The sequence below is a fragment of the Phyllobates terribilis genome, unplaced genomic scaffold, assembly GCF_046119375.1.
Source record: "Phyllobates terribilis strain yellow unplaced genomic scaffold, ASM4611937v1 Scaffold_3__8_contigs__length_932513732, whole genome shotgun sequence".
Taxonomy (NCBI): Eukaryota; Metazoa; Chordata; class Amphibia; order Anura; family Dendrobatidae; genus Phyllobates; species Phyllobates terribilis.
In genome coordinates, this window is record NW_027362763.1 from 53,859,509 (window position 1) to 53,877,685 (window position 18,177).

At 45.0% G+C, this 18,177-nt stretch overlaps 1 protein-coding gene across 1 annotated transcript in view; it reads right to left on the bottom strand.

The window, feature by feature from the left end:
* Positions 1-18,177, bottom strand: part of KIF13B (kinesin family member 13B) — a 205,660-nt gene that overhangs the window by 28,703 nt on the left and 158,780 nt on the right. The window contains exons 32-36 of the mRNA XM_073673434.1: positions 15,546-15,722; positions 15,332-15,424; positions 13,216-13,359; positions 5,268-5,345; positions 4,889-4,942 (exon numbers count right to left, since the gene is read on the bottom strand). Of these exons, the coding sequence (XP_073529535.1) occupies positions 4,889-4,942; positions 5,268-5,345; positions 13,216-13,359; positions 15,332-15,424; positions 15,546-15,722 (546 nt within the window). The remainder of the gene's footprint in view (positions 1-4,888; positions 4,943-5,267; positions 5,346-13,215; positions 13,360-15,331; positions 15,425-15,545; positions 15,723-18,177) is intronic.

An 18,177-nucleotide genomic window follows, 5' to 3' on the forward strand; every position in this document is an offset into this window, starting at 1 on the left:
TATTATACATGTAGTTTTCAGTGGTACCATTTTTGCCACTTAGAGTTCCAGGTCTCTTTGTATTCTCATTTCTGTGTTCCTCAAATTATAGATTATTAAGATATTTTATTAGTTCGGACAATTATGCACAGCTGGTTTTCTAGATTTACAAAACATGCCAGTCATGGGGGGCCCTTAAGCAGGCAGCCAGCTGACATGACAGACCTTCGGTACCCCCGGTGTCGGTCAGAATTGTCACCCCCATTCCTAATGTTACACACTTCTTCCGGGTCTGGACTTTGCTCCCTACACCCTAGTCTGTAAAACTCTCGTGCTCCACGTTGGGCTTTACAAGTAGCCCAGCACGCTCACGTGTTGAATTTCCTATGCCTAGGTAAGGCCCCTGGTATGAAGACTTTCTAGTAAGACTTTCTTTGTCCGTGCACAGTTTCTGTCCACAGTCTCCAGGATGTCTCCGAGTTACCTGTCTGCGGCTTTCAGTACCACTGCTAGCTGTCTGCAGATTCCAGGGTGTCTCCTTTCTCCCTGTAGCTTCAGGTAACCCTACTAACTGTCTGTGGTCTCCAGGATGTCTTTTGCCTGCCTGCGGCTACCATGATATTCAGACTTTCTAGTTACTCCAGAGTTCGGTCTGCTACCTGTTCCCGGTCTTCTAGGAACTCTGCTACATGTCCGCCTGCGGCTTGCAGGATGGCTCCTATCCGCGTGCAGGTTCGAGGAGGTCTCCTATCAGTCTGCGGCTTCCATGGTATTCAGACTTTCTAGTTATTTCAGAGTTCTCTCTGCGGTGTACAGGACTTCGTCTACCTGCCTGCGGCTTCCAGTAACTCGGCTACCCGTCTGCGGTTTCTTGTCTTTGGTCTGCCTGTGGCTTCCATTAACTCTGCTTCATCATCGACACCAGTCTGCCCACTTGGTCCTTGGGCTTCCAGGATCCACCTCACCTTGTGAGCCCCTTTGTGACACCTAACTTCTTATTGTTGCAGCATCTCAGCAGTTACATTTCTACGATCAGAGATGGCTTTGATTGCAGCGTATATGCTGCCATACAACACAGCCGGCACCCGTGCTGTATGGGGGTCGGCTCAGCTCCTGAGCCTGTTCCATACAGTATGTGCACACATCTGCAGTAAGTGGAGGTCGGATGGGTTAAAGCAACTTTTGAAAAAAAAAAAAAAAGTAAAATTCAATGTCGGAAGCGGCAAGAAGCCACATTGCCCCTTTACTGCTCCAAGTAGAGGTCTCGATAAAAACGGCTGGTGGAGTTCACCTTGGGCAGAGCTGGCGACTCCCGCGGCTTCCTGCGCAGATCAGCCTCGTCAAACAAACCTAATCGCTCCCAGTGATCGTGCAAATTGCCAGTTTAAAATGGAGAAAATGTGCGTCTGAGCGAAGCCAGCTCCCCCGCCTCTCTCGTTAGAGGACAGGACGGTTTACTGTCATAATAAAAATTTATGCCGTAAATTCCATTTAGAAAAAAAAAAAACACCCAGGGGGGATGAGAAATCCACATCCAGAACGTTCCTGCGAGTAAAGTCTTACAGAAAGGTCTGAGAGGAGAACGCCGGTAATGAGAAAGAAGGGGAGCGGGAGGGAGAGTTGCCGAACGCAACAAGGTATCGAGACGCGGAACATCAATTGTGAGGGAGATGGACAATGTAACGAGCAGGTAACGGCAGCTGGCGTCGTGTCATTACCTCCGGCGTCCTGCAGGTTATTACTTCTATCTACTGTGGAAAGCCTGGAAAAAAGTTTATCGAAATTCAAAGAGAAGTGAAGACGCTGCATCCCATAGCTAAGGGCATAAGTGATTGTTCTCTGTTATCAACCACTTGGGCTAGTCAGAGGCAGACTGTAGTGGGATGAGTGACTATTCGCCTCACTGCTATTCATATCGGACACTAATATCAGTCACTTTTCTTATAACGCTGCTGCACTATTATAAGTCACCTGCTTTGGGGATCACCGGCCCGCCACCACTTTTCCTTTCAGGACAGCTCCACCATTTCAGCATACAGCAAAGGGGCTGCATAAAGGCCCTGATCCCACAGTCAGAAGACCCTACTCAGGGTAAGTCTTCCAAAGTTTTCCTCCAGGTGATCAGACAGAACTCCTGAATCTCTCTGCCTGATCGCAATGTGCGGGTACAGCTGCACCGTCCTCTCTCTCCCCCCCTCCCTGCTGCACCGTCCTCTCTCTCCCCACCTCCTTGCTGCACCGTCCTCTCTCTCCCCCCCTCCCTGCTGCACCGTCCTCTCTCCCCACCTCCTTGCTGCACCGTCCTCTCTCTCCCCCCCTCCTTGCTGCACCGTCCTCTCTCTCCCCCCCTCCTTGCTGCACCGTCCTCTCTCTCCCCCCCTCCTTGCTGCACCGTCCTCTCTATCCCCCCTCCTTGCTGCACCGTCCTCTCTATCCCCCCTCCTTGCTGCACCGTCCTCTCTATCCCCCCTCCTTGCTGCACCGTCCTCTCTCTCCCCACCTCCTTGCTGCACCGTCCTCTCTCTCCCCACCTCCTTGCTGCACCGTCCTCTCTCTCCCCCCCTCCCTACTGCACCGTCCTCTCTCTCCCCACCTCCTTGCTGCACCGTCCTCTCTCTCCCCCCTCCTTGCTGCACCGTCCTCTCTATCCCCCCTCCTTGCTGCACCGTCCTCTCTCTCCCCACCTCCTTGCTGCACCGTCCTCTCTATCCCCCCTCCTTGCTGCACCGTCCTCTCTATCCCCCCTCCTTGCTGCACCGTCCTCTCTATCCCCCCTGCTTGCTGCACCGTCCTCTCTATCCCCCCTCCTTGCTGCACCGTCCGCTCTATCCCCCCTGCTTGCTGCACCGTCCTCTCTATCCCCCCTCCTTGCTGCACCGTCCTCTCTATCACCCTCCCTGCAGGGAGGAAACAAGGAGTTAGTGTCTGGACACAGCAGAAGTCGGGAGAGGTGAGTAACCACCGGGAATAGAGCTCTGACACTTGTGCTGTCCTCTTTGACTATCCTAAACCCTCAGAGATCTTTACATTAAAAGGGAATCTGTCACCACTTTGGAGTTATCAGACCTCTACTATGGGCATACAGAGTATAGAAAAGTAACTCTATACCTACCTGTATGGCCCATAGCAGAGGTCTGATTGCAGAGAAATCTGTTTTTATAAACTCAGTTTTTCACAGGCTTGGCGTTCCCCGGACACCAAGAAATCCCCACCTATGTGCTTATTATTCCCACAAATCCCCACCTATATGCTTAATTATCATATCCTCCCCTCCCCTGCACGTCACAGGGCCCTGTGCTACCTGACTTCACACAGAGATCACAGAGCACGCTTTGCTTCATGCTCTGCAGGGTTGTATTGCGCAGGCGCCGGGAAGTGACAGTGACTCCCTTTAAGCCCTTCACCACAAGGGATCTGTTTACTAAATTATTATTATTATAGCGCCATTTATTCCATGGCGCTTTACATGTTAAAAAGGGGTGTACGTAGCAAATACACCCTACAATAATCTGGAAAAAAACGTGACGGTGACAGGAGGAGCGAGGGCTCACACTCTACAAATGATTCATTTATTGCCGCAAAACCATCAAGGAGCCTTATGTCTACAGACCTTTCATTGCCTTAGACCACCCGGGATCCTTACATTACACCCTTCATTGCCCTAGACCACCAGGGATCCTTACATTACACCCTTCATTGCCCTAGACCACCAGGGATCCTTACATTACACCCTTCATTGCCCTAGACCACCAGGGATCCTTACATTCAAACCCTTCATTGCCCTAGACCACCAGGGATCCTTACATTACACCCTTCATTTCCCTAAACCACCAGCGATCCTTACATTACACCCTTCATTGCCCTAGACCACCAGGGATCATTACATTCAAACCCTTCATTTCCCTAGACCACCAGGGATCCTTACATTAAATCATTAATTGCCTTAGACCACCAGGAAGATTTACATTAACACCCTTCATTTCCCTAGACCACCAATGCTGTAATTCCATCACTGGTGGTCTAGGGAACTGAAAGGTTTAATATACTGATCCCTGGAGACCCTCACTCCTCACCCTCTAGACCACCAGGCAAACTGTCCTTAACTCCTTCACCGCTCCAACTCCTTTACTTCCCTAGGCCACCAGAAATATAGACAACCAGGGATTTCGACATTTTTCACTGACGTAGACCACCAGGAATATTGACAAGTGCAGGTATGCCAACCCTTTTATTGCTCTGGATCACCAGGGATTTTGAGAGGAACTCCTTTACTGGTAATACACCATCAGAGCTGCTGATATTAACCCCTTCACTGCAATAGACCACCATCACACAGACAGTAACCCCTCTCCCATGTGTATGGCGGCAGCTTTAGTAGTGTTCCCTCATCTTCTCTTGAATAAGCTTTTCACTGGAGATAAAGATACGGCGCCACCTAATGTCCAATAGAGGAATGGAGGCTTGGAATTTATTCTTGCTTTTTTACAGAAATCCATAAGCGAGAGGTTTAAGACTAGCGTGCCATATCAATAAGTAGCATGTGGCTCTTTAGCAGATGCAAAGCTACAACTCCGAGCAAAGCCTCTTGTCATGGGAGTAGTAGTTTGACAAAAAAGCAATATGAAGTGGGTATAGTCCGCAGCGCCGGCGCTCCCTGCACCAAACGGCTTGCAGCATCTCGCAGTGATTGACTTTCTGTCGTCTCTAGGTGAAGTGATAAATTATTTCATCAGAGAAAAATGTCTCCTTTTCCTGTAATGGTATCAATAATAAACCGCGAGACTGAGAACGTCTTCAATATTCATGTCAAGACGCGGAATCTTAGGACAAGACCCAGATATTAATGGGGAACACAATGTAACAGACGCACACGAGGGAGAGGAGAATACAGTGGGGGGCATAGACTTACTCTGTGACCCGCCAGGTTGTGCTGCGCTCCCAGCTCCCCTCGGCTCCCTGATAACTGGAAAATACACAGAAATAAAAAAAAAAGGCAATTTCCATCATTAAGTCGTTTTTCGGTCTTTCTTCAAATGTGGAGGCAGCGTGAGCAGAGTCTCGTACAGTCAGTTATCCCTTTCTTTGGGGGTATTCGGTTTGGACTTCTTGAGAATAGAAGAACCTGGCGTGAAAGTTCTGACTGCCTTCAGCCACCACTAGGGGGCCCTCACTGTGTATGGTTTAATTAGAAGTGTTAGTGTGCTCCCCCTAGTGGTGGTTGTAAGGAAATGCATCAGCACCGTGTTACATAAACCATTACGATTCCGAACGCTGTGATATATATTTACCCTGTGGACATTAGGAGAACTTAAGCTTTTCCTGCTCAGCTTTCCTTTTCCCGATAACTGCTCTTTTACCGCCACCTCCTGTATTGAAAGAGACAAAACAAAAACATTTAGTATTTTTATTGCCCAAATTTCCAGAGAGAAAAAAAATCCAAATTATGAACTTTCACTATGGTGTAAAAAAATATATAAATTGCTTTTATTATGGAATGAATAAAGATACTCTTCAAGTACCCTCTTCAAAGATGCAATACTTTTTGTCGTCCATGCATAAAAATAAAACAGAGAGGTGGTGAGCTGTGATATCATCTACTGTGAATGGGGGATCCTGTATTATCTACTGTGTATAGAGATGTTATCAGTCATTGTACAGGAGGAGGAGGAGGTGAGCTGTGACATCTATTGTGAATGGTGGATCCTGTGTTGTCTACTGTATAGAGGTGTTATCAGTTATTGTACAGGAGGAGGAGGTGAGCTGTGACATCACCTATTGTGAATGGTGGATCCTGATTTATCTACTTTATATAGAGGTGTTATCAGTCATTGTACAGGAGGAGGAGGAGGTGAGCTGTGACATCACCTATTGTGAATGGTGGATCCTGATTTATCTACTATATATAGAGGTGTTATCAGTTATTGTACAGGAGGAGGAGGAGGTGAGCTGTGACATCACCTATTGTGAATGGTGGATCCTAATTTATCTACTATATATAGAGGTGTTATCAGTTATTGTACAGGAGGAGGAGGAGGTGAGCTGTGACATCACCTATTGTGAATGGTGGATCCTGATTTATCTACTTTATATAGAGGTGTTATCAGTCATTGTAATCCCGCTTTTGATGAGAATGACATGCCTGATGAGAAGTAATCTCTACAGAATTTGAAGCATCCGTCTATTTAGAGGCTCAGTGTTGGAGAGAAAATTGTATGACTATTTTGCAACTTGGAAAATTAAACCATAACCAATTTATGGTTATTTATGGGGATGTGACCTGATGGATCCATCGCCGGCCTCCATTACTACGGGTCCTGTGCTTGTGACAGTGCCCCATGTAACGCTCAACCATAAAATAATTAACACCTTGTAACAAACATGTTCTTTGAACAATACACGAGCTCACAATGGTACACACCCTATTCTTTGCTAATAAATATATATATATATATATATATATATATATATATATATATATATATATATATATATATATATATATATATATATATATATATATATATATATATATATATATACACACACACACACACACACAGGGATCACACAATGAACTCATTCTCGTGTACATGCCTCATGTGTCAGATTATAAGACAGATCACTAAGAAGCGCAGTATAAATAATTAGAGAGAGTACTTTATTACTTCTAAGCAGGTGAGGAGACGTGAAGGAGAGGGGTCTGTGATCTCCTCGGGATGGAGCCAGGAGGGGAAATATGACTTCCTGACACCGGTCACAGTGAGGAAATCGTCTTTATGTGGCTGTAAAAGGTTACATTCTGCTGAATTACTGACTAAATCCAATTTATCACACAGCCGAGGAGCGCGGCAGGGAAGGCGACCGGACGAGGAGGAACCTACAGGGCGGCATTCATGTATTCAGGTCTCATTACCCTAATTATGGCCAATTGCTCAGCTGTTAGCAAAGGGAAAAGGCTGCAGGAGAGGAGAAACCGCCTCTACATATACAGCAGACTAACCACCAGATAGTACTGCCTCCTGGTCACTCCATGTAAGTGACATAGGTACAGATAGTACTGCCTCCCTGTAAATGACGTAGGTACAGACAGTACTGCCTCCCTGTAAATGACGTAGGTACAGATAGTACTGCCTCCCTGTAAATGACGTAGGTACAGATAGTACCGCCTCCCTGTAAATGACGTAGGCACAGACAGTACTGCCTCCCTGTAAATGACGTAGGCACAGACAGTACTGCCTCCCTGTAAATGACGTAGGCACAGACAGCACTGCCTCCCTGTAAATGACGTAGGCACAGACAGCACTGCCTCCCTGTTAATGATGTAGGCACAGACAGTACCGCCTCCCTGTAAATGACGTAGGTACAGATAGTACCGCCTCCCAGTAAATGACGTAGGTACAGACAGCACCGCCTCCCTGTAAATGACGTAGGTACAGACAGTACCGCCTCCCTGTAAATGACGTAGGTACAGACAGTACCGCCTCCCTGTAAATGACGTAGGTACAGACAGTACCGCCTCCCTGTAAATGACGTAGGTACAGACAGTACCGCCTCCCTGTAAATGACGTAGGTACAGACAGTACCGCCTCCCTGTAAATGACGTAGGTACAGACAGTACCGCCTCCCTGTAAATGACGTAGGTACAGACAGTACCGCCTCCCTGTAAATGACGTAGGTACAGATAGTATTGCCTCCTGGTCTTTATTGTAAATTATGTGGGTACAGATAGTACTTACTCCCGGTCACTCCCTGTAAATGATTTAGGTACAGCTAGTACGGCTTCCTCGGCTTTTCTATAAATGATGTAGGTAAAGACAGTACTGCCTCCTGGTCTTTTCTGTAAATGACGTAGGCACAGATAGTACTGCTTGCCTGGCTTTTCTATAAATCATGTAGGTACAGATAGGACGGCCTTGGTAAGTCTTTATGTAAAACAAATAGGGACAGATAGTACCTACAATATATCACTTACAGAAGGAAGCCAGGAGCCAGTACTAACATTATTGTCTCCCGGTTTCTTCCTGAAAATGAAATAGACAAAGATACTATTGCCACCCAGTCTCTCCATGTAAACCGTGTAGATACAGATAGTACTTTCTCCTTGTCTTTTCTTGTAAATTAGGTAGGCACAGATAATACTGCATCCATATATTTTACTGTAAATGAAGAAGGGGGAAGCTAGCACTGGCTTCTAGCCTTCTGGAAAATTATATAAGTACTTAAAGTGCTGTCACCCTTCTTCCTTTAAATAACGTAGAGAGATACCATGACCAGTATTGTTGGTGCCCATGTGACATGAATTAGCCAATGAATGATGACTTCAGTGTTTTAGAAAGCCACATGGTAGGCCCTGTTCCTTTGTCACAATGGTGAAGACAAAGGAGCTGTCTGAGGACATCAGAACTACTATTATTAGCAAACAAGACTTCCAAAGGGTATAAGGCCATCTCCAAAGACTTAGGTATCCCAGTTTCAACAGTGCACAATGTTATTAAGAAGTTTGCCAAGCATGGAGCAGTCAAGAATCTCCCTGGACGTGGGGGAAAGAGGAAAACAGACAAGAGAGGTCTTCAACGGTTGGTGCGAATGGTGGGAAAAAACACCACGTCAAACATCCAAAGACCTGAAGGCCAACCTGGAACAGTCTGGGGTCAAGGTTTCAACAAGTACCATAAGTCACGCACTAAACCAAGCAGAGCTTTATGGACAAAGGCCAAGGAAGAAACCATTGCTGAAGAAAAGACATAAAAAGGAACGACTGATCTTTGCCAAAGAGTACCTTGACAAACCACAATCCTTCTGGGAAAATGTTCTGTGGACAGATGATTTTTGGCAATGCAAAGCAACAGTTTGTTTACTGACTGTGCAATAAAGCTCATAAGGAAAAGAACACCTTACCAATAGTTAAGCATGGTGGAGGATCTATAATGCTGTGGGGTTGCTTTGCTGCATCCGGTACTGGAGGCTTTGACCGTATCACAGGAATCATGAAATCAGAGAATTAACAAAAGATTTTAGAGCGAAATGCTGTACCCAGTGTAAGAAAACTGAGTCATAGATCATGAGTCCTCCAGTAAGACAATGACCCAAAGCACACATCCAAAAGTACACAGGAATGGTTGAAAGAAAAAAATGGACTGTTTTAAAATGTCCAGCAATAAGTCCTGACCTCAATCCCATTGAAAATCTTTGGGGTGAGCTGAAATCTGCCATTGGGAAAAAGAATCCTGCAAACATTCAAGAGCTCGAACAAACTGGAAAGGAAGATGGGAGAAAACTCCAGCGGAGAAGAGCAAGAAGCTTATAGATGGCTACAAGAAACGTGTGGAGGCTGTCAGCAATGCCAAAGGGTGTGCAACCAAGTATTAATTAGGTTTGCTAATTATGCTGTTTATTCTGTTTAGTCTTTCAAATTGCAACATAGAACTTGAAAACCAATGTTTTATTGTTGTATTACTTTGGACCACTAATTAAAAAATCCTGAGGATATAACTTTGGTACATTTCCAATTACTTCTGAAGATATTGTACAGTCTATGAAAAAATTAAGGGGTGCCAATAATGGTGAGCAGCACTGTATGTAGGTACAGACAGTTCTGACTTTCTATATTTTCCTGTAAATTAAGTAGGAACAGATAGTACTGTCTCCTGGTCTCTTCCTGTAGGGACAGATCCTGCCGGCGCCTTGTCTTTTCCTGCAAGTCATTTAGGGACAGATAGTACTACCTCCTTGTTTTTTCCTGTAATTTATTTAAAAACAGGATAGTACTTGCTCCTATTCTCCTTCTGTAAATGATATAGATACTAATAGTGTGGTCGCCCTGCTTCTTCCTATAAATGATGTAGAGAGAGATATAACTGCCAGCTGTTTTTCACAAGAAATGAATGTAGGTCCAGTTAGTACTACATGCTCGTCTCTTAACACCTGTCCCCTTCCATCAGTTTGACTAACAGAGTACAGGTTAATAATAATAATAAAAAAAAGTGAATCCTTTGGCCGCGCTGCTCGCATCAAATATACAAAGTGCGGGATTACTCTGATCCAAATAGTTTATTGAGCCTAGAGATAAATCAACGCGTTTTGGGGTCGTACGAACCTCGTCGTCAGGATAGTTCGTCCGGTGTAGCTGATGCATAAAGTAGAGATTACAACCTCCACAGATAAGGTCACATTATACGCTTACTTTATTTTTTTTCATAGAAAATAGTCCATTGAACATGCTCACAGAGACTGAACAATATGGTGGCTAGACACCTACTAACGCTGCCGAGTGTTAACAGCTCTACATGAAACGGTTAAAGGATTCCCGTCCAACATTTTGGGCGGATTGCTTACTTATGATATCATGCACCCACCACTGGGGGAGCAGGGGGTTTGGAAGCTTCTAGCTTAACTATTGAGTTCGGTTTATTATAAGGGGCTAACCAGGACTTAGGAGAGGTCACCGATGTCACATAGGAACGGATTCAACTACCACCACCTCCAAAGAAGGCGCCCTAGGCACAGCGTCGTACGTTGTGGAGTGGCCATAATTGGTAGAACAACCATATGTATTAAAAGGGCTCATGAAGCACAAAAAGTATGCCCCTCGCTGTGGGGCTCATTCATGGAATATAGTATAGAAATCTATACTAATAGGAGTTGTCCAATTCACAACATTAATTGCTTGTCCTCAGGATGGATGATTAATCTATGAAGGCTGAGGGTCCCACTATTGGGCTCCCCCAACTGATCCCAAGAAATCGGGTCCTAAAGTGCTCTGTGTGAATGAAGAGAGTGAGCACGTGCGACCACCACTGTCAATAAGACTGGTGGCCGCACATGCTCAGTTCTGCTCCATTCACACAAGAGGACTTTAGGTCCCTGTTTTTGGGATCTTGGGGATCTCAGCAGCCAGACCACCAACAATCATACAATATCATCTATCCAGTGATTATAACCCCCTTACAGGACAACTCCTTTAAAGCCTCCCGGATGGCACTTTAGAAGAGAACATCTTACAGATGCAACCAATGTGCATTGTCCTGAAGAGCTCGCGCATTCCCTTTACACTCCGTTCCATTGAGAGGTTTATCTACTTTGCAAACTGTTACAAAACGTACAATATCTGGTCCATTTTTTTTGTGGGTCCAAAGAAAAATCAGGAAAACACTCTCTCCAGTTCTCCTTCAATGGCATCAGTTCCAATATGGACCAAAGGTACCACGGTGTGAATGCCAAAGGCCACTCCATGATCAGGCCACCGAGCGAGGACATCACTGTTCTTGGGTCTCTTTATTTCCTTAAGGTTTAAAGTTTAGGCCAAAAAGTTTTCCTGTTCCAGTCTTAACTGTTTCCCAAAAGCAAATCCAATTTCTCTCTCCAATAGGCGTCATATTCTTTTGCCCCGTGACGCGGACTACTGCTCTGTGGTACTCCACGCATGCTGCCTCTTGGCATCTTGAAGTCGTCCCAGGTCTCCTGCAGTAGCACTGGCGGGGCAGACGCTCTCCTCCTCCATTCACATTTAGGAGGTGCTAAGTATGAGCGTTGTTTTACGCCAAGTCTCGGTTTGGTATAACACTGGGTCTGGTCTCCTGAGGGCTGGCACTGCTCTCCGCTGGTGCGGCATGGATTTCGATATCCTCTGCCGATGGGGCAGAAAGCCTGCGTGACAAGGGAAGGGGGAGTGAAAGACGTTAACGTCTCCAGGGCTCATACTTTAGGGCAAAAAAAAAAAAACAACAACAGGTCTTGAGAACAGATGTGTGTCTGATGTGTCGGTGGATCCGGGAATGATCTGCGGGTTTAGACTTCAGATTGTTCATGTTCCTTCAAATTTCAATTTAGTGTGATCTCTTCAGTTTCCAAAATTTTTGTGGTGTCTAAGGGGGGGGGGGTTCTCATGTGATGAAAATAAGGAAAAACAAGCTACGGAGGAGAGCATTCATCCCAAGCAGATCTTGTGGGTCACACAATGGACCTGAAGCAAACGTCTTAAATTAACTGTTTTTTTTTTTTTTTCAGAACCGGCACATAGTGACAGCAATGACGCTTTATGTGCTAAGGTGTACTGTGTGCAACACTCTAGGAACACATGGCATCTACCCAGTTAGTGCCAGCCTGCACGTGTACGGCACTACACTGCCCATATTAGATGGAATAGTGATCATATTCGCACATACACGCCCAGAGGATTTCTCTGGATATTCAGCAGTGCCCATAAAAATCACTGAGTAGAAGTAACCCTCAATACAGCATCGGTACCATAAAGCGCGGCACGGCAGAAAGTATTTAAAGTGGTTGCACCAAGCGTACAAGTTGTCGATAAGATAGGGAACAACATTTTGATACCTGGGTGTCTGACCACTAGGACCCCACTGATGCCGAGAAAGGAGCTGGGAATTGAGAGGAAGATGAGCATACATGCCTCTTCATTATTCATTAGTAGGGCAACTCCTGGGGGACGGCCGAGGACGCTCTGCAATTTCCAGCCATTCCATAGTAAATGAATATACCAGATGTGTGTGCATGGCGCTACAAAACACTATTCTCTTGATTGGTGGGGGTCCCAGCAATCAACAGCATATGGCCACCCTGAACCCTTTTTATGGGGGACCGTTTTTAATTGCCTTCATCCCCAATACATTGGGAATGCTGTAATGGTAAAATGTGATGACATTCAGTCCTAAAGTCTGTTCCAGTTTGATCGCCATCATCAGTGACAGGACAGAAAAAATCCTTACATCTGGTTACAAAAACGTTCCTACATATCAGACATTGCCTCCTCCTCTCTCCTCTGCACCCATCGGTCATCCATTGAAGGCAAGGTCTGGTCTCTACACTTCCTGCACTGTATGGACACCAATGTTGTCAATCATGGGCAGTAGAGGCGATGTGTCGGTCACCAGTGATTGACTGCAGTGGTCACATATCCCCGGAAGTAGAGTTGTCCCCTATCCATTGGGTTTGACCACTGGGTTTCCCAGTGATCCAGAGAATCTTGAATGGAACGGAAATGAGCATTTTCGACATTGTTTATGGGACTGATGAAAATATTCGAGAGAGGTACTCTGCTTTCTCCAGCAGTCCCATGCCGAATGAATGGTGCAGAGGTCGAGGGGGGCAGCTCCGCTGTGGAGTCACTAGGTCACAGCGGTGAGACACTTGGAAATCAGTAACTTTTAATTCTAGGAATACCCCTTTAAAAGGAATAGTCCTGAGAAATAATTAGCAGAAAACCAGTAGGATACAGACCTGACGCAGCCGGTCCAGGGTGAGGATGTTCTCTACGGCCAATACGCTGCGTAAATACTTCTCGATGTAAGTGGAGGAGTTGTCGCCGTCCACGTCCGCAGCCATTCTGGCCAGGGCCTCCCGGTCCTCTGCTCCTTGGGAGTCCTGGAGGTACAGAGGTGTATACGGTCATCACAAATGTATATAGACAATAAGACACATTTTTATTTTAAATAAATTTCTCCCAGCGGAGACATCCCCCACATTGTAGATCTGCGCTCAGCGGAGGACAGATGAAGCTGTGCGCTCCACAGCGCGGGGGAACTGCGGGACGTATCGATCGTCTGGATCAATGGAAATCTGTATTCTGTACGGTAATCATCAAAGGGCCTTTGTTGGTGAAATGACAGCGTAACCTTTGTAAAAGTAACAGTGTCTGAAAGCAGGAGGTGGAGGGGGGAAGAGAGCGACAGGCGGCCTCCAACCACCGCAATAAAGACGCGGGGAGGGGGGCGAGGAATCAACCTTCTGATAGGACCCTCGGGAGACTCCGACCAAACAAGAGAGCGGAGGGAGCTCCAACTATTGAGAACATCAAACGTAACCTCTGATAACTACCCCCATCTAAGAGGACGACAACGAGAAGAGAGGCGCATACGTCCGGCCAGACCCCAAATGCTAACGTGTCCCTGTGAGGTCAGTACAGATACAACACTGACCACTCAGCTATAAAGCAGTCACCTCATTTCTGCCTGAAAATAATGTAGGAACAGATAGTACTGCCTTCTTGTCTTTACCTGTAAATGATGTAAGCACAGGCGGCACTGACTTCTGGTCTCTCCATGTACATGATGTAGGTATAAATAACGCAGTCACCTCATCGCTCCCTAATAATAATGTAGGAACAGATAGTACTGCCTCCTTGTCTTTAACTGTGATGCAAGACAGACATTGCTGCTTCCACATCACTCCCTATAAATGGATGTAGGTAAAAATATTACTCCCAGTACTGAATGTACGTCCCTGTCCGGTCCTGTGAAAGATGCAAGTATAAATAAAATGTCCTCATTTCCTCTCACTGTAAGTATAGGCACAGACAGTACTGCCTGATTTTCACTTTAATTATTTAGTTACAGATGGTAGTGCCTTTAGATCTCCCTTTAAGCTATATGTTGGCACATATACTACCGATTCCCAGTCAAATATAAAGGCACAGGAGTAAGGTTTTCTTAATTCCCTATAAATGATGTAGGCACAGATAGTGCTACCTTTCTGTCATTCCCTGTAGAGGATGTATTCAAAGTCAATAATGCCTTAATAGAAGCCTATGAAATATCTATGTACAGAACACTGCTTCTCTGTTTTCCCCTTGAAATGATGTAGGGACAGGTAACACTGCCTCCTTGTTTCTAACTATAAATTATGTTGGTACTGATAGCACTGCCTCCTTGTTTCTAACTATAAATTATGTTGGTACTGATAGCACTGCCTCCTTGTTTCTAACTATAAATTATGTTGGCACTGATAGCACTGCCTCCTTGTTTGTAACTGTAAATGATGTAGGCACAGGTAACAATGCCTCCTTGTTTCTAACTATAAATTATGTCGGTACAGATAGCACTGCCTCCTAGTTTCTCACTGTAAATGACAAAGGTACACATACCACTGTCCCCTTGTTAAGGAGGAGGCACAGATAGTACTGCCTTAATATATCCCTATAAAGTATGTAAGCTCAGCTAATACGGCTTCCCTGTTTTTCACATGAAATGATGTAGGCACAGATAGTACTGCCTCCTTGTTTCTCACTGTAAATAATGAAGGTACACATACTACTGCTCCCTTGATAATCATGAGGCACAGATAGTATTGCCTTAATATATCTCTATAAAGTATGTAAGCGCAGATAATACTGCATCACGGTTTTTCACTAAAATGTTAAAAAGGTACAGATAGTACTGCCTCCTTGTTTCTCATTGTAAATGATGTTGGTACAGATACTCCTTCTTGATTATATAGTTTTCACTGTAGGGAGCTTATCAAATTAAACCCAATTTTACTATTTTTTAGTTCTGCGTAAAATTAATTTGCCTTCTTAAAGTATAGAAGGTTTATTATATAGACTTATTGGAGTCGTTACCTCAGGAATATTGGAGACGATCTCAACAGTGACCCCGCAACTTGTGATACTACTTCTTGATGACATTCTCCTTAGAAAACTTTGAGCAAATCCCTAGAGAGAAAGAAAAGGAAGAAATGTCTATAAAAAAAAGTAAAGAACAGATGTGGGTGAGCGTCACATTGTGAGGAGACCTTCAATATGGAGGCTCGTAACCAGAAGTTCTCGCAGTCACCTGGCGGCTGTAGACGTTCACACATATCCGCTTGCGCAGAACCAGCTGCATCTCGGCGGGATGACTGAGCTGAACCGTCACTCTGACGATAAGGAAAACCCGCTCATCCGCTGACGATCCTTTACTGAGATGGGGGCTGTTGTGGACCGTGCAGTCCCACGAGGCTTCAGCCTTCACCTGTAACCAAGCCAAACATTTCTTAAAGGGGCTGTGCAGAAGAGAAAAGCCATTTATATACACCCCATCATATGCTCCACCAGCAGAATAGTGAGTGCAGCTCTGGGGTATAATACAGCATGTAACTCAGGATCAGTAATGTAATGTATGTACACAGTGACTGCACCAGCAGAATAGTGAGTGCAGCTCTGGAGTATAATACAGGATGTAACTCAGGATCAGTACAGGATCAGTAATGTAATGTATGTACACAGTGACTGCACCAGCAGAATTGTGAGTGCAGCTCTGGAGTATAATACAGGATGTAACTCAGGATCAGTAATGTAATGAATGTACACTGACTCCACCAGCAGAATAGAGAGTACAGCTCTGGAGTATAATACAGGATGTAACTCAGGATCAGTAATGTAATGTATGTACACAGTGACTGCACCAGCAGAATAGTGAGTGCAGCTCTGGAGTATAATACAGGATGTAACTCAGGATCAGTAATGTAATGAATGTACACTGACTCCACCAGCAGAATAGAGAGTACAGCTCTGGAGTATAATACAGGATGTAACTCAGGATCAGTAATGTAATGTATGTACACAGTGACTGCACCAGCAGAATAGTGAGTGCAGCTCTGGAGTATAATACAGGATGTAACTCAGGATCAGTAATGTAATGTATGTGCACAGTGACTGCACCAGCAGAATAGTGAGTGCAGCTCTGGAGTATAATACAGGATGTAACTCAGGATCAGTACAGGATCAGTAATGTAATGTATGTACACAGTGACTGCACCAGCAGAATAGTGAGTGCAGCTCTGGAGTATAATGCAGGATGTAACTCAGGATCAGTAATGTATGTACACAGTGACTGCACCAGCAGAATAGTGAGTGCAGCTCTGGAGTATAATACAGGATGTAACTCAGGATCAGTAATGTAATGAATGTACACTGACTCCACCAGCAGAATAGAGAGTACAGCTCTGGAGTATAATACAGGATGTAACTCAGGATCAGTAAGGTAATGTATGTACACTGACTCCACCAGCAGAATAGAGAGTACAGCTCTGGAGTATAATACAGGATGTAACTCAGGATCAGTAAGGTAATGTATGTACACTGACTCCACCAGCAGAATAGAGAGTACAGCTCTGGAGTATAATACAGGATGTAACTCAGGATCAGTAAGGTAATGTATGTACACAGTGACTGCACCAGCAGAATAGTGAGTGCAGCTCTGGAGTATAATACAGGATGTAACTCAGGATCAGTAATGTAATGTATGTACACAGTGACTCCACCAGCAGAATAGTGAGTGCAGCTCTGGAGTATAATACAAGATGCAACTCAGGATCAGTAATGTAATGTATGTGCACAGTGACTCCACCAGCAGAATAGTGAGTGCAGCTCTGGAGTATAATACAGGATGTAACTCAGGATCAGTAATGTAATGTATGTACACAGTGACTGCACCAGCAGAATAGTGAGTGCAGCTCTGGGGTATAATACTGGATATAACTCAGGATCAGTAATGTAATGTATGAACACAGTGACTGCACCAGCAGAATAGTGAGTGCAGCTCTGGAGTATAATACAGGATGTAACTCAGGATCAGTAGTGTAATGTATGTACACAGTGACTCCACCAGCAGAATAGTGTGTGCAGCTCTGGAGTATAATACAGGATGGAACTCAGGATCAGTAATGTAATGTATGTACACAGTGACTGCACCAGCAGAATAGTGAGTGCAGCTCTGGGGTATAATACAGGATATAACTCAGGATCAGTAATGTAATGTATGTACACAGTGACTGCACCAGCAGAATAGTGAGTGCAGCTCTGGAGTATAATGCAGGATGTAACTCAGGATCAGTACAGGATCAGTAATGTAATGCATATACACAGTGACTGCACCAGCAGAATAGTGAGTGCAGCTCTGGAGTATAATACAGGATGTAACTCAGGATCAGTAATGTAATGTATGTACACAGTGACTGCAGCAGCAGAATAGTGAGTGCAGCTCTGGAGTATAATACAGGATGTAACCCAGGATCAGTAATGTAATGTATGTACACAATGACTGCACCAGCAGAATAGTGAGTGCAGCTCTGGAGTATAATACAGGATGTAACTCAGGATCAGTACAGGATCAGTAATGTAATGTATGTACACAGTGACTGCAGCAGCAGAATAGTGAGTGCAGCTCTGGAGTATAATACAGGATGTAACTCCGGATCAGTAATGTAATGTATGTACACAGTGACTGTACCAGCAGAATAGTGAGTGCAGCTCTGCAGTATAATACAGGATGTAACTCAGGATCAGTAATGTATGTACACAGTGACTGCACCAGCAGAATAGTGAGTGCAGCTCTCGAGTATAATACAGGAGGTAACTCAGGATCAGTACAGGATCAGTAATGTAATGTACACAGTGACTGCACCAGCAGAATAGTGAGTGCAGCT